General features: G+C 39.8%; 1 protein-coding gene across 1 annotated transcript; it reads right to left on the reverse strand.

Moving 5' to 3' along the window:
* Positions 1–14,008: 14,008 nt before the first annotated feature.
* On the reverse strand, positions 14,009–16,776 carry LOC140125746 (nodal homolog). The gene is made up of 3 exons (XM_072144609.1): positions 16,497–16,776; positions 15,138–15,874; positions 14,009–14,161 (listed from the first exon to the last, which is right to left on the reverse strand). The coding sequence occupies exons 1-3, from the start codon at positions 16,774–16,776 to the stop codon at positions 14,009–14,011; spliced, it is 1,170 nt and encodes a 389-aa protein (XP_072000710.1).

Here is a 16,776-nt window from a genome sequence, read left to right on the forward strand (position 1 = left end):
CAAAGCTGTTCTAAAATTCTAAATATGTAAAATTTCATTCAAAACGGTAATTATCCCCAAAATAGTCAATCCTGAAAATACAGAAAATCGTTATTCAATTTGGAAGCCACGCAACATCAAAATAAATTATCCAGACATTTCCAAAATGATGAAAATGTAAAGTAGACATATGGGAAATGTTATTCGGCAAATTATTTAGGTGGTAAATCGATCTGCCTGAAAACGCAATGATTTTGAAAATGGCTAATTTTTCAAAAAATTTATCATTTTTTCTTTTTTTTTGTCAATAAACGCAAAACTTAGAAGCCAAAATTTACCAGTAAAATGAAGTACAACATGTGAGGAAAAGACAATCTCAGAATCGCTTTGATAAGTAACAGTGTTCAAAAGTTATAACCATATAAAGCGACGCAAATCAGAATCCAAAAAATGGGGCTGAGCCATAAGCTACAAAATGGCTGCGTCCTTAAGGGGCAGGGCCGCCGATAGGGCAGTACAACTGGTACTGCCCTATGGGGCCCGGAGTCTAAGACACTAGGGGGGGGGGGGGACTGTGCGGTCTGTGCTGCACAATATGTGTGGGGTGGAGGCGCCGGGGGCCGCTGGTTAACCCCTTCCCGACGCGCGCCGTACTAGTACGGCGCGCGCCGGGTCCCGGTACATGGAGAGGGCTCGCGGGCCGAGCCCTCTCCATAGCCGGTAAGTCTTTGCTGCATATTGCAGCAAAGGCTTACCGGTAACACCCGCGATCAATCACGGGGAGCGGTGATCCATTGCCATGACAGCTTCGGGTCTCACGAAGGCCCGAAGCAGTCTCGTTTTAACCCATTCATTACAATGTGCTATCAGCACATTGTAATGAATGAGGAGTAAAATCCCCATATACTGCCATATTGCAGTATGGCAGCATATGGTAGGATCGATCAGACAACTTAGGGTTAAAGTACCCTAGGGAGTCTGAAAAATAGTAAAAGTAAAAGTAAAAAAAAGTTAAAAAAAAAAAATTATAATAAAAAAACCTAAAAATTCAAATCACCCCCCTTTCCCTAGAACTGATATTAATATTAATAAACAGTAAAAATCATAAACACATTAGGTATCGCCGCGTCCGAAAATGTCCGATCTATCAAAATATAATTACGGTTTTTCACTGCGTTTAACCTCGTAACGGAAAATAGCGTCCAAAGTCAAAAATGACATTTTTTTGCCATTTTGGAAAATATAAAAAAATTAATAAAAAGTGATCGCACAGTCCTAAAAATGATAGCAATAAAAACGACATCAAAAGTCGCAAAAAATGACACCACCCACAGCTCCGTACACCAAAGTATGAAAAAGTTATTGCCGCCAGAAGTTGGCAAAATCAAAAAAAAAATTTTGTACAGGAGGTTTTAATTTTTTTAAATGTATGAAAACATTATAAAACCTATACAAATTTGGTATCCACGTGATCGTACCGACCCAAAGAATAAATTAGACATGTCATTTGTGGCACACAGTGAAAGCTGTAAAATCCAAGCCCACATGAAAGTGTTGCAAATGTGTTTTTTCACCATTTTCACTGCATTTGTAATTTTTTTCCCGCTTCCCAGTACGCGCCATGGAATATTGAATACCGTCACTGCAAAGTGCAATTTGTTACGCAGAAAATAAGCCATAACACAGCTCTTTATGTGGAAAAATAAAAAAGTTATAGATTTTTGAAGGTGGGGAGTGAAAAATGGAAGTGAAAAAACTAAAAAAGGCCAAGTCGTGAAGGGGTTAAGTGCGCAGTGCGCTGCATACAGTTCTTTCATGCTTACCCTGCCGCCAGCGTCGCGTCGGTCTCTGCGCGCTTCCTCCTGGGCTGGCTGTGTGATCCCGCGAGATCCAGTGCTGGGTCACAGGTCTCGCGGGATCACACACTGTCTGCAGGAGAAGAAGGCGCGCGCAAGAGAACGAGAAGAAGACCGGAGCAGCCTTTTCCTTTTTGTAAATATATTTTGTGGCTGGGGCCAGAAGAGTGTGCCTTGTCGTAGCAACAGGCCTCAAACCCTGTTTGTGAAAGGTCACTGCGGGGGGCAGGAGGCTTGTTCGGTTTTGGGGTGTGTTGGGGCCCAGACACTTTTGCTGTATGGGGCCCCGAATTTCCTGATGGCTGCCCTGTTAAGGGGTTAAAGCACACGCTTGTGTAATGTTAACAAAGTGGTTGTGTTTTGTAAACACAATTGTTAACAGTCATTCCAAATCCGCAAACACTCAGGGAAAAACTAACAAATGACCTTGAAAAAACGGAAATGTAGATATGTACACGAACGCTTCTTTGACAGGCAGAGATCCAAAATGTCATCCATGTTGAATATTAATATACATTGCAGATTTTTCTTTGACTCCACCCCTAGGAGTATAGGTTGAAATTGAATGTATAGTCCAGCAGTCCATGAGTGCCCGATTGCGGACAATTGAGCCAGATAATATATCCGTTATGTAGCCTCCACAAGAAGCTGTTGGAAAAATGTTCTACTCCATTTCGGGGATATCACATATAAGTTTATACAAAACAAAATTTATGACAAGCTTGTTCCTTTTTATATATTATGTAGTTTTTATATGTTGTAAAACCCCTTTAAATATTTTTGAATCCTCCTCTGTCATGGCAGACCATAAACCGACAGAGCCCCCTGTTATGTGTGAGTTGGGTCCTGGGCAGGTGGTCCTCAGTGGTACCAGTTTCCATTGTCTCAGGTGGTGAGAGTCTTCTCGGTGCTCTCCACACATTTCCACCTGGCTGTAGGTGGCCATTACATGTATTTCTGAGCCTGGCACAGCTGCCCAGCAGGGAGCGGCTGCTTTATGCCGCTGCCTCTATATTTGACCACCTGTCTATTAGGACCACATGGACATCCTACGACTACTTCATACAACAGCTGAGATGGAGCTAAGTTCTATCCAAACATTTTGGTTTCACTACAGGTTGGGTCATAGATACTTCCTGGTCTAAAATTAAGGTGTCAGTGGTGCATATTTTTTTCGGAATACATTCTTCTTGTGGGAAATGAATCCCTCATATACACATATAGATAGTTAGACACCTACATTATCATTTCTTATAAGAATTCACTTATTTCCATTAAAGATAGTTCCATCAAAATTGTACAACCTGAGAATCGACAATCTCCAAGATGAAACTGAATGTTGTGGAGTTGGGTAATATTTGGGCCCCTAAATTTAGTGATAAGTGGGGGTACCACAACTACTTCTGTACCAAGATATGATTTATGGCTACAAATAATAGGCCTATAGATGGTGTCACATCTTTGGTCCTTGGATCCAGGATCTGCTAGAGGATGGGTCATCATTATAAAATCAGTAGGGGTCATCTGCCTTACAACTAGAGATTAGTGGAATCAATCAATGGTAGAATTGTTACAAATCTAGGATGATAGATCTGGAAATGGTATCCTCACCACATGGGTAACCGGTGGGTGAGAAATAGAACAAAGAAGAGACACCACGCAAGACTCAAATGTAGAGGTTTAGTCGGCACTCGATAATGAATCAAAAAATGAAGGATATACTCACACCTTATCAAAACTTGAGTTGTAGACAGGGGCGTAACTAGGAGAGGCTGGGCCCCATAGCAGATTTCTGCATGGGGCCCCCCTTCCCCTTAAAATATATATATATGGCAGGCACACGTCGGGCGCACTGGAGAGGAGGAGAGGTGAGCGCAGCTCACCCCTCCCCTCTCCATAGAGAATAGAGCCGCATGGCCGTTCTTACGGCCATAGATAGAGCAGGCTCTATCTCTTTTGCTCGAAACAGTGAGTACTCGTTGTGCTCACCTTACCGAGCCCCGGCGTATAGAAGCCTATGGGGGAAGTATATCCGGCAGCAAAAGCCAGATATACGTCCCCCATATGTTCTTGGGAAGGTACCCCTATACAGACATGTTTATACAATTACACACATTTATACACTGAGACATATGCACCTTTATATACACACATAAAGTTCTACACTCGTATACTCACACCCTTATACATACAAGTATAGACCTATACACACACATTTATGCACTCATATACATTTATACACTAATACAGAGTGTATACAAACTCATACAGTATACACATTATATACATATAATACATATACAACACACACACATATATATATATATATATATATATATACAAACATACACACACATACAGTATACACTGACCTTATATACACATACATGCAGGATAAAAACACCATATACACACATGCTGCATATACATACAGAATATACACACATACAGCAAATACACACACATTCAGTATATACAGCATACATACTTACCACATACAAAAACACACATTATATATATATATATATATATATATATATATATATGCACATATATTTAAATGTGCACATATATATGCTTATATAAATATATGCATGTAAAAATACAGTATTTGCTTCAATGCATTTATACACAGTATATACATATATACATAGTATATATACACATATACACAGTATATATACACATATACACAGTTTGTATACAATATATACACAGTATATGCACATATACACAGTATATACATATATACACAGTATATGCATATAAATACATATACACATACAGATAAATACATCTGTATATACTTTGGGGGCTGGGTGTTCAGGCAGGTGTTCAGGCTGGTTGCGCGACTGGGGGGGGGGGATGGGAAGAGGCGGGCGACCGGGGGGGGGGGGGCGCGAGCGGGGGGGGCAGAGTGTCGATTGTGCCGCCCTGCAGGGTGATGAGCAGGCAGGTCAGAGAGGTGGCTGGAGGGGCGGGTCAGAGAGGTGACTGGGGGGGGCGGGTCAGGGAGATGAGCAGGCAGGCGATCCTGGAAAGAGGTGGGTGGGCCAGGAGAGTTTTGTAGATGCACAGGGAGGGGCCCGGGGGCACGATCCGGCAGGCACCCGGCACTGCAACCCGGACCACTTACTCCAAGCGGGTGGCAAAGCACTGCAGGGAGCGTGCATCCCCGGGCCCCTGAACCTCATGGGCCCCGTAGCAACCGCTACGGCTGCTACGGCGGTAGTTACGCCACTGGTTGTAGACTATCAAACACCATGCTGATCGCTTTATGAGGTAAATTGGTTAGCCAGCAGGAACTCCTCCAGGATCCGAAGGTCTAGAAATCCTTGTCACTGTCAGATAGCTACGTGGCATAGAAACAATGGGCTGATCCAGTGTTGGAGGTATGCTCTCCTAGTTGTTTGGGCCTTCTCGCTCTCCATAGCCAGGGCCGGCGCTATGGGTAGGCAAAGTGGGCAATTGCCCAGGGCCTGCCCCTGAAAGGGGAGAATCACTTCTTTCACATGAATCTTGAATTCTGTTTCTAGGTGCCATGGATACAGAGATATTCAGGTTTAAAGTAAGAATATCAGGTGCCATTTTTATATGTAAAAATCACTCCTGACGGCAGTTTAACAGTTAATATATCTGTTTTCCTGACACTTAGAAAGAGGAGACTCTCTTCTTTCATAGGAAAAAAGTAGTGAGGTTCTATGTGTCACAGAGCCAGAGATACGGCCCCCTGAAGTGTCCCCCCCTCCAGATTCTTAGCCATCAGGCTACAGGGAGAATTTGCTGCACCTCACAGATAATGGAAATATTCTCTTTATATGTTACTACATTTTGAGAAGGGATAATATCAACTAATATTTATGTTTTTAACCCTTCTCTATGTAGAACTATCTAAGAACACACTTTCTCTCTTATTGCCTTTTATTTTGTGATAGTTTCGTTGCGAAAATTAACTGATATGATGAACATTCGATCCTCTTCTCCTAATGTGTCTATTATATATAAACACCACAACCAGAACATGTCCATAAAGTTATGTGTAACACCAAAAACACTCACATACTCTCGAATAAAGTTTTTATTTCACACCATCTTCCATTATTTACACCCATGTTATGACGTTCTCACTCAAATTCTTATGAAGCGCGGAGGGTTCTGTTATTGTGCGGCTAATAGTTATATGCGGATATATAGTTATTTATTTGGGTATCCATTGTGTAAGGGAGCAAACAATTATAGATCTGTATGACACTTCTGCAAAAATAGTTTGGTGTCCCCTGTGGATTTAACGTTCCCTTTGCTGCATATTTTGGTGAATATCCACATGTGGGGTCTGTATGATCTCCTCACATCTTACGGTTTTAGGAAAGTAGATTTTCTTTATATAAGTATCTGGATTTGTACATATTTTAGAGGAAATTTTGAATGTTAATTGCCAAATGCATCGCCTAGTTGTCTGCTTTCAAAATGATATTGGTTTTATGGCGCCTTTACTTTTTATTCTGTTTTATTGCTATATTTTGCAGGTTGTGACTGTCTTAAAATTTCTAGCTGAAAAGCAGATATCAAGTTATTTCAGTTCTAGTGATATTATGTGGATTTATTTATGTGAACATATCAATATGGGACATTTGTGAACTCTACACATGTCCATATATTACATTTAGGAGATGTGAAGGTAAACATTTTCTGCTTGGAGCACATTTTTGCCATCAAAGTAAAATTTTAAGTATTTTTTAATAAAATGTTTCAGTTTGAATCAAAATTGCATGAAGGTGCCTATGTCTATAAACTCTTTAATGCAATTTTGAAAATGGGGCAAGTGTCTGCTTTCAGAAAATATGTGGTTTATTGGGTTTACTTTTTGCTGTAATTCTTTTTGCTGTAATTTCATTTTTTTTTTTTTTTGTATTCAATCTTCATTTTATATATAATTTCATTCCAAGACATAAAAGGCATAAGTACATCACCAATCATCGGCTGAGTGTCCCATAGTCCAAAATGTAAGTCCACTCTAAATTTCCATGGCTTCCACTGAGATCCCGAATGCCCCATGTGTCCTATGACGTTTTGGGGGAGTTTCCTCCTTCCTCAGACATGCTTAGCAACTCAAGCTTTTCTTGGTGAGCCCCAATGCCAAACCTGAACCTCTGGCTGAAGTGTGGGTTTTGGTTTGGGACCTGAACATTGTGGTTCGGGTCAGCCCATCACTATTTTTTTTTTCATATATATTTTATTGAAGTTTCACAGTATAACAGATATAACGTCATAGGGAAGACCGTAAGATTAAAACAAATGTTCAACAATTCTAGCAAGAACAGTGTGTACTATATCAAAGCAGAAATTCTGGCAATGTTCATTTGTTGTGTAATTTCATTTTTAAATGTCAAAATTGTAAAAATTGCTCTGGTCAATAACGCGACAAAATATCCAGAAATGCCGGGCAGTGAAAGGGTTAATTCCCCTTGGTTGAATTCCGGGGTGAAGATGCTTATCATCTATCTCCTGTCTATATATCTATCTGTCTAGTTAACTATCTCCTATAATCTGACCATTTATATATCTCACTTTTTCTCTATTTATTAATCAATCTTCTATTTATCTTCCACTGTATTTATCTCTCATATCCATCTTCTGTATATATCACCTACTTTATAGTTCTGCATCTAGAAATCTCTATCATCTTTCATATTTATCTTCTATCATAATAATTATAATGAATAATTCCTTTATTTATATAGTGCACACAGATTATGCAACGCTGCACAGATCTTGCCAAATCAGTCCCTGTCCCCAATGGGGCTCACAATCTAATCAATCTACCAGTAATTTTTTGGAGTGTGGGTGGAAACCGGAGGACCCGGAGGAAACCCACGCAAACACAGAGAGAACATACAAACTCTTTGCAGGCTGCAAGGCTGTAGTGCTAACCACTGAGCCACCGTGCTGCCCATTAATCTTTCTATCATCTATCTATCTCCTATAAAATTCTCCCATATTTCAGTTTGTTTTACCATACTAAAGAGAGCCTCTTGCTGACTGTGACTGGACATAAAATAGTTTTATTTTGGGGCCCCACTTTTAGTTTTGCCCAGGGCCCCACTTTGTCTAGAACCGGCCCTGTCCATAGCCACCCATAATTATCCTATGCATAACAACAAGCCACACTACGATGGATCCAATAAGTCTGAGCACCTCCAAGTCTGGATGAGCCTGTTTTATTCCACATCTGATATTTTTCAACCATTGATTTGAATCTTTTCTTATTTGCTTTGGACAAATGTTTTTAAGCGGCGACTGTTCCAGAGCTTATTTGGAGTTCGGCAAATCGAAATAAAATTGTGAAAAACAAGTTAGAAACTTCTAATCTTTGTTTTAGAGGATCAGAGTGGATTATAGACCAATTTCCAAGACAGTTGGAGCAACGTCGGTTTGGACCGATTCGACCCAAACAAAATCTTTTTAAAAAAAATTAAACAAAGTTTTTTTTATATTGAATCTTGGATGATTCTCTCGTCTCTACTTATACTCGGTGATCTTTGGAATCAACACAGAGATCAAAGTCAAAAATATAGTGCCCTTATGTGTGCTGAGGCTTCAGCTTTCTGGATATGGGATGGATAGAAGATAGATCGGATAGATATTACATAGCTAGATGATAGATATTAGATACGGGGAATATTTATCTGAAGTATCTGAGGTAAAACTGTCCTTGGAAACCAATCAGAGCACAACTTTAAATTCATAAACAGCAGTGGGAAAATAAAAGCTGAGCTCTGATTGGTTGCCATGGGTAACTAGAACAGTTTTACCTCAGACACTCTCCCCTTACATAGATTTTACATAAATATCTATATATTTATTTGTGTGTGTATATTATATGGTTAATAAGAAGCTAGAAATAGAAATTAAAGTGGTATAGATGAATAGATATTGATGGATGTAGAACAATTGGGCACATTTTCTAAGGGTCCGTCGGACGCATTTCCGTCGGGTTTCGCAATTTTTTCCGATTTGCCCTGAATTGCCCCAGGCAATCGTATTGTGGCGCATCGGCACCGGCTTGCATGCGACACGAATTGGGGGGCGTGGACGTCAGACAACCCGACTGATTTGGACAAACCGCGTGTCGCCAAATTGTGTCGCAAGATCAGCACTCACATACACCGGGAAGAAGAAGGTGAACTCCGGCGGACCTCAGCAGGGGAAGCAACACATGCAGGATATCGGACGCACGATCTTAGTGAATCGCGGAAGCTCCGAATCCTCGGCGGACATTCCGGATCGGCGGCATCAACGGGACGGGTAAGTAAATTTGCCCCAATGTATGAGGTATGGTTGTTTTAGTAGTGATAACTCATCCCATTGTGATGTGAACCTTTGTAATACACATTGCTGGTAATGGGGGGGATCTCATTGGAAAGTCATTAAAGGTCTCCAGACATGAGGATCAGGGCAGGAGGCACTGATGTGTAGGATGTGGATTGAGACTATTCAGACATGTGTTGTGACTCCAGGCCTGAGGCCTGGGCTTTGTTATTGTAGTCGGTTCATGTAGCAGTCAATCCACATTGTGCAGTTCTGTGAGGTCACAGTAGTGATAGCAGCCGGTACCCCCTCATCTTATCATCACATGACCATTGCATCATAATGTACTTTGTGATGTACTGAAGGTATCACCATACTGGTTATAGGTGCAGATTATAGATATTCACTTTTTTAAGGATTTCGTGACTACAGAGTGTAACATCAATAAAGCACAATAGTTAAATAGTAGCCATCATTTTAACCCCTTAACTCCTTAGCCCTTTTTCGTTTTATGCGTTTCCATTTTTTACTCCCCACCTTCAAAAATATTTAACTTCTTTTTATTTTTCTTTGTCAAGCGCTGTATGAGGGCTTGTTTTTTGTGTAACAAATTGCACTTCGTATTGATGATATTTAATAGTCCACGCCTTGTACTGGGAAGCGAGAAAGAAAATTCCAAATGCAGTAAAATTGATGCGCCGTTTTCTTGTTGCCTTGGTTTTTACGGCTTTCACTGTACACCCCAAATGACAGGTCTCCTTTATTCTTTGGGTCGGTATGATCACAGTGATACTAAATTTATATAGGTTTTATTGTATTTTAATACATTTCTATAAAAAAAAATTAAAACATTAAGAAATAAAATCTGTACAATAAAAATTCTTCATTTTGCCATTTTCTTTAGCTAATAACTTTTTCATACTTCGTTGTATGGAGCTGTGTGAGGGGTCATTTTTTGCGAGATGAGCTGATGTTTTCATTGCTACCATTTTGAGAACTATACGACCTTTGATCCCGTTTATAATTTTTTTTAATATGTTGCAAATTGGCGTAAAAGTAGTGTGTTGGACATTTGGGTGTTATTTTCCATTATGGGATTAAACCCTGGAAATAACCGTTATTATATTTTGATAGATCGGACGTTTTGGGATGATTATATATCATAAATATGATTTTTACAGTTTATTTATTTTTACAGCAGTTCTAGGGAAAGCGGGTGATTTGAATTTTTGGGGTTTTTTCATTTATTTATTTTAACTTTTTACATATTTTTTTTTTTTACTATTTTTCAGACCCCCTAGGGTACTTTAACCCTGGGTTGTCTGATCCTGTATTGCTGTATTGCCATACTACATTATGGCAGTATATGGAGACTTTACTGAACATGTATAACAATTTGTCACTGACAAATTGTAACAAATGATCAGAAACTATACAAAAACTCAAGGTTGTCCTAGCAACAGATTGTTCCCTGATGACATCTTAGCCAAGATGGTGACGCGAACCTAGAATTTTGGAATATTCTAGTAAAATAGACTTTTATGAAGATGTGATTAATTAATGGCTTTCTGTTTACCCAAATTTAAGAAGGCCTCATTCCAATCAGGAAATGTATTGAAGGAGGTTCATTGTCTCGTCTCCGCCAGAATTCTGGAGCAATTTCTGCCTGAAATACACAGCGCCACAGTAAATTAAAGGACATCTACCACCAGTATGAAGGATTGTAAACCAAGCACACTGACATACTGCTTTGTGCCCCTTTGGCAGGATCCACTTCTCTTCAAGCCTCTTATGCCCTTGTTTTTAAGATGAAAAGGCTTTAAAAGTTATGCAAATTAAAATGCTTCCAAAAATTATGCAAATGAGCCTGAGGGGCTCTAGGCTGGGAGCCCCTCTGGCTCATTTGCATAATTTTTGTAAGCATTTTAATCTTAAAAACAAGGCCATAATAGGCTTAAAGAGAAGTGGATCCTGCCAGAGAAGGAGCACACCAGTATGGCAGTGTTCTTGGTTTACAATCCTTCATCCTGGTGGTAGATGTCCTTTAATTACAGGTTTTAGACTATTTTCAGACAGTTTAATGAATTACCTGGAAAAGGGGCAAGAAAATTTAGTTGGTGTACTAGAAAAAATTCATCCCTGTGCGACAAATTTCTTTTTTTTTAACCCCTTGGCGCACCAGAGCGTAGTAGTACACCAGGACGTGCTATTATGCCCGGCTTCGGGCACCGGCTTACGAACAAAGTTTTAAAAGTTGATTTTTAGAAGGATGGAGGCCAAGGATGAATATTAGATAACCACAGTCACGGTGCCTGGATCTATGAGTAAGTGTCCCTGGTTTATCCATGCTTCATTTCCTTTAGTATGACACCAACATGTTTCTAGATTCTATAGACCTGAAGATCGTCTGAAGTGACTCATCCCCTGCAGTCTCTAAACTTGACTCCTCTCAAGTTAAATATGAGTCTTCTCTGCTCATTCTCCCATGACTTTGGAGGAGATTTGGGACAGGTTCCCTTTGAAGAAACTGTGCAAAATTCGAAGATGTCTAGATGTCCTTTAATTACAGGTTTTAGACTATTTTCAGACAGTTTAAAGATTCACCTGGAAAAAGGGCAAGAAAATTTAGTTGGTGTGGCAGAAAAATTCATCCCTGTGCAACAAATTTCTTTTTTTTTTTAACCCCTACTCGCACCAGGATGTAGTAGTACGCCAGGATGTGCTATTACGCCCAGCTTTGGGCACCAGCTCAAGACCGGAGCCAGCACCAGAATCTGCAGCTGTCAGCTGCATATTACAGCTGACACTGCATCCTGACACTCGTGATCAGAGCTAACTCCGATTGCAAGTGTTAACCCCTTACACACCAAGGTCAAGCATGACCGCGGTGTGTAAGGGTGTGCCCCCTAAGGATCGGACCCCCCCCCCCCCTGTACCACTGACCGGTGGTTTTAGCCCGTTAAGCTACCCCTACTAAGGTAGTATACGAAATATCTTTTATAGAATTTTAATAAACTCAACCATTTACCTAAAAAAAAATCTTCAAAGTCATGAGCAGAACAGAGTCATATTTTACCAGAGATGAGTCAAGTTTAGAGGCTGCAGGGGGATTGTCACTTCACTTCAGATGCTTATAGGTGTCATATTAAAGATATGTATCTTAGATTACCTGTGGTTCTGTGAGCTATAGAACTAGAGACAGTTCAATAAAATGTGTGAATGTGATTTTTATTTGCTGATTGCATCTCCAACTATGTCTTTATCTACCTTTATCACAGAACCACGAGTCTGATGTAATCTGAAAAATGAAATTCTGTATCTTTAAAGGAAATTTACAAAATCCATCCTGATAAACCAGGGACATTACTCATAGATCCAGATACCGGGACTGTGGGAATCTTCTTATATTTGTTATCCATGGCCTCCTTCCTTCTAAAATCAACTTTTATAATTATGCTAAATTTTAGAAGGAAGGAGGCCATGGATGAATAATATTAGATAACCACAGTCACGGTGCCTGGATCTATGAGTAAGGCCCCTTTCACACTTGCGTTTTTCACGCGCGTTTTCTGCGCGTGCTTTTGACGCGCAACACTTGCATTGCACTCTGACCCATTGTAACCAATGGGTCTTTTCAGACTTGCATTTTTTTTCACGCACACACGCGCGTTTTTTTTAATGCGCATTTTAATCTCGGCATGCTCTACTTTTGCAAGTCACGCGCGTGAAAAACGCACCATACAAGTCTATGGAGATGCATCAAAAACACATTGCACTCTGAGACACTTGCAAGTGCAATGCGTTTTTCACGCATCAATTGCCATAGAAAAGATAGAGCTCAGTCCTGAGTCCATTTCACGCGCATTTTCTGCGTGTGAAAAATGCATTGAAATTGCATTGAAATTGCATCAAAAACGCGCGTGAAAAACTGAGACACTGAACAAACTCTGACTGAAAACTGATTGCACTCTGATGCAAAATGTGCGTTTTTCACTGACCAAACCCTGATCAAACTCTGACGTGATCTGCAACGCAAGTGTGGAAGGGGCCTAAGTGTCCCTGGTTTATCCATGCTTCATTTCCTTTAATATGACACCAGCATGTTTCTAGATGCTATAGACCTGAAGATCGTCTGAAGTGACTCACCCCCTGCAGACTCTAAACTTGACTCAACTAAAGTTAAATACGTATTCTCTGCTCATTCTCCCATGACTTTGGAGGAGATTTGGGACAGGTTCCCTTCAAAGAAACTGTGCAAAATTTGAAATCCGTTGTTTTCCTTGTTTTCCGTGTTTAACAATACTGTTAACATTTGCCTTTACAAAACACAATGTTAAGGCATGTGTTAAGAATACACATGTGTTAATAAATTGTTAACACATATGTTAACAATGTGTTTACATTGCATTTTGTAAATGCAAATGTTAACAGAAATGTAATGAGGCAAATCACCTCTTCTCAGCTGTTTTAATGCGTTTCAAAACGCAATGAAAACACAACCCAAACTTAACGTGTGAACGCACGCTTACTAGATCAATGTCTCATGTTCAATATTGCAGCTCAGGCTCCATGAAGCGACTGTTCCATTAAATTCCATAGCCACCATCTCATAAGTTTTTTGTTTTTTTTTAATTTGCCTAGGAGGTGTTAAGTGAATTGTTTTTATCCTTTTTTTTAGGCTTTGAATTACCATTTACATGTCTGTTAAAGATTAAGTTATTTTTATTCATTCATTCATTTCAGTTTTATATTTAGAAGACATAGAAAAATAAGACATAAAATCACAAACATAATCTGCACTTTTATAAATAAATAGACAATGACATATATACAATATATACAGCGTATAGGACGTGTGTGCACGGCTAGCTGCAGCCGCACTCCTCTACAATCATTTCTTCGTGATGTCTTATGACGACGTCATTGCCTTCATAATACAACATGGACAAGGGGCTCATCCTTATGGGGATACAGGAAGGACATTCCACCCGCTCCGGCTGGTACAGCTTCACCACACTCTGCAATACAGGGAAAATCATTATGAATTGCATGCAATAGTCAACAATTATTATTATTTTCATAATATCTATGAATATTTTTTATCGAAATCGAATCTCTCTTCCAAAAAACTTTCAAAAAGTAAGTGAGTGTACATGTGTTTTTGTTAAAACGGTGAAGAAAAGGTGCGTTATTTGCTGTCAAATAATGTGGTGCCAACTCATTTTACTTGAGAAGAAGTGATTGGACATGTTGGAATTAATCATGCTCGATTCTACTTTTGACAAGCATAGCCAAACATGCCTTAGTCAGCTGATCGTGCCTAAATGGTACAGATTTGGACCATGTACATGTCCCCTTACACATTAAATCAACACTGTTTGCAGGTTTGGTAATGTGTATGAGTTTTCCCAACTCTTCTCCGGTAAGAGATATAGGGGGAGATAAGGAATCAGGTTAGTTGGAAGTCAACTGCCTGATTCTTAAAGGAAATCTACCACAAGGATAGAGGATAATAAACCAAGCACACTTACATGCAGGTGTGTGCCCCCTCTGGCAGGATTCACCCTTATTTTAGCTTCAAAAAGGGTTTCATCTATACAAACGAGTCTGAGGGGCTCTGGGCTCTATAGCTGTTGATTGTGTACGGAGCCCCTCGGACTCATTTGCATACTTTTTAAAGTGTTTTTTTTTTTAAAAGAAGCTAAAAGAAGAGTGGATCCTGCCAGAGGGAACACACTAGCATGTAAGTGTACATGGTTTATAATCCCTTATCCTACTAGGGATTAAGCCACCACCAATGACACATACATTACACATACACTTGTGTAAGTGTATGAGGGAGTTGGGAGAGTTGGCTGTCAGATGACTGTTCGGTAAATTGTATTTAAGTCTGATGGGGTATGTCCACTTTTTAGACTACTACAACTTTGATAAGACTAGCAATGAGCTTGACTTGAATACTTAAGATTAATAGTATGTAAAATCTCTTCTTACCTTCATGTAGGCATGGTTTGTTGGCTTGAAGGTCTCATTCAGGGGTATCGGACAGGCACCCTCGCATCTGTAGGCATTAAATTTTTTAGGGTAGACAATCCAGCTTCCCCATCCTATCTCACCAAAATCTACAAACATGTCCACTCTACGGCAGAGGGGGGTTCCACTTTTTATAGGTTTGGAAGGCCCGTTATTCATAAACAAGTGATGACTCTCGATTCGGTTTCTTCTGTGTCTCCTAATACCGGGCAGTCTGTTGGCTTTGTCCAGTGTGACATGCTTGGAGGACTCTACAGTTTTGATGAGGCTAGGAGAACCAGAGATGCTTTCAAGGGACTTGTCCTTTGTAAACACAACCAGCACAACTTTCTCTGCCATAGATGTATAGACTCTAGTAGCAGTGTGGTCGGTCAGGTCAGTGTTCTGGTCCTCCCCTTCATATTTAGTCTTCATGAATTCATGCATATTTATCTCTTCTTGATGGAGAAAATACTGGATCATTTTGGTGAGGTCAAAGCTCATCCAATGGGAGTCTGTTATTTCCGAAGGATCGATTTTGAAGGACCCAAGGTACAGTTTTTGACCATTTTTACTGTGGTAAATTTGCAAGGTAAAATTTTGGTAAATCTCGAAAGAAGGTATATGGACTCTTAGTTGTGCTAACTTCAACTCGTTGCTAGTAGAGACTGAAGACATGTCAAAGGATAAGATTACACGATTATCGATCATGGTACAATCTGAAAAAAAATATATGAAAAAGATTTGTATGAAGAACAATCACTGGCAACAGAAGGACTTTCCATATGTTAACATTGTCAGAGGAGGATATTTTTTAAAGTGCAATACACAAAACCTAATGGGTTGTTGAATGTTTTAACACTTATTCTCAGCAGGGATGAGTCTGATTGTCAGTCATCCATCTTCATCCAGCCAAGATGTACAAGGTCAACTTTTGGGCATCTAAAGCATTTAAGGTATATGTTAAAGGGTAACTAAACTTATGTAAATCTTGGGTTCTGAGAACCCTACTGCCCAATTAAAGGTGAAGAGGCACAATTTTAGTGGCCTCATTGTCCTTTTATAGATCACCTTTGGTGTCTCGATTCAAATGATGAAGATAAGTATATACACTCCACCCACACTGAAGAGCCAAACCAATAAAAAGTTAAAGAAGTGCAATGTGAACCCAAATACTTCTACTTCTTCATTCTACCGCTTCTGAACCCCAACTGATCAAGACTTTCGACATGTCAAAAATTTTGTAAAAGTTGAAGCCTACATTATAAAAGTTAATAAAAATTATAGAAGTAAATTTAATAAAACTTTAACAGAACAGTAAGAAATATCAATGGTACTCACTCTTGGCAACAAGGCTTAGCACGGAGTCATAGTCGGGAATGTCAGGACGGGGTAGGCTGGAGAGCTTGGTGTCATTCTTTGCCAGAGAATTGTAGAGCTGCATCATATAATGGGGATATTTTATGTCCAGTGAGTGCCCTTTTCCCAAAAGAAAGGATGATGCTCTTAACCCCATGTTAGTTCCTGGTAGGCCAACCCTGGCCTCTGTTTGTAAGAGACTGGGCATAGCCTGGACCATGGAGAAGAGTAGAAAGTAGAGAGCTATGCTCAGTGAGGTCAT

Source organism: Engystomops pustulosus, chromosome 4 (genome assembly GCF_040894005.1).
Source record: "Engystomops pustulosus chromosome 4, aEngPut4.maternal, whole genome shotgun sequence".
Classification (NCBI taxonomy): domain Eukaryota; kingdom Metazoa; phylum Chordata; class Amphibia; order Anura; family Leptodactylidae; genus Engystomops; species Engystomops pustulosus.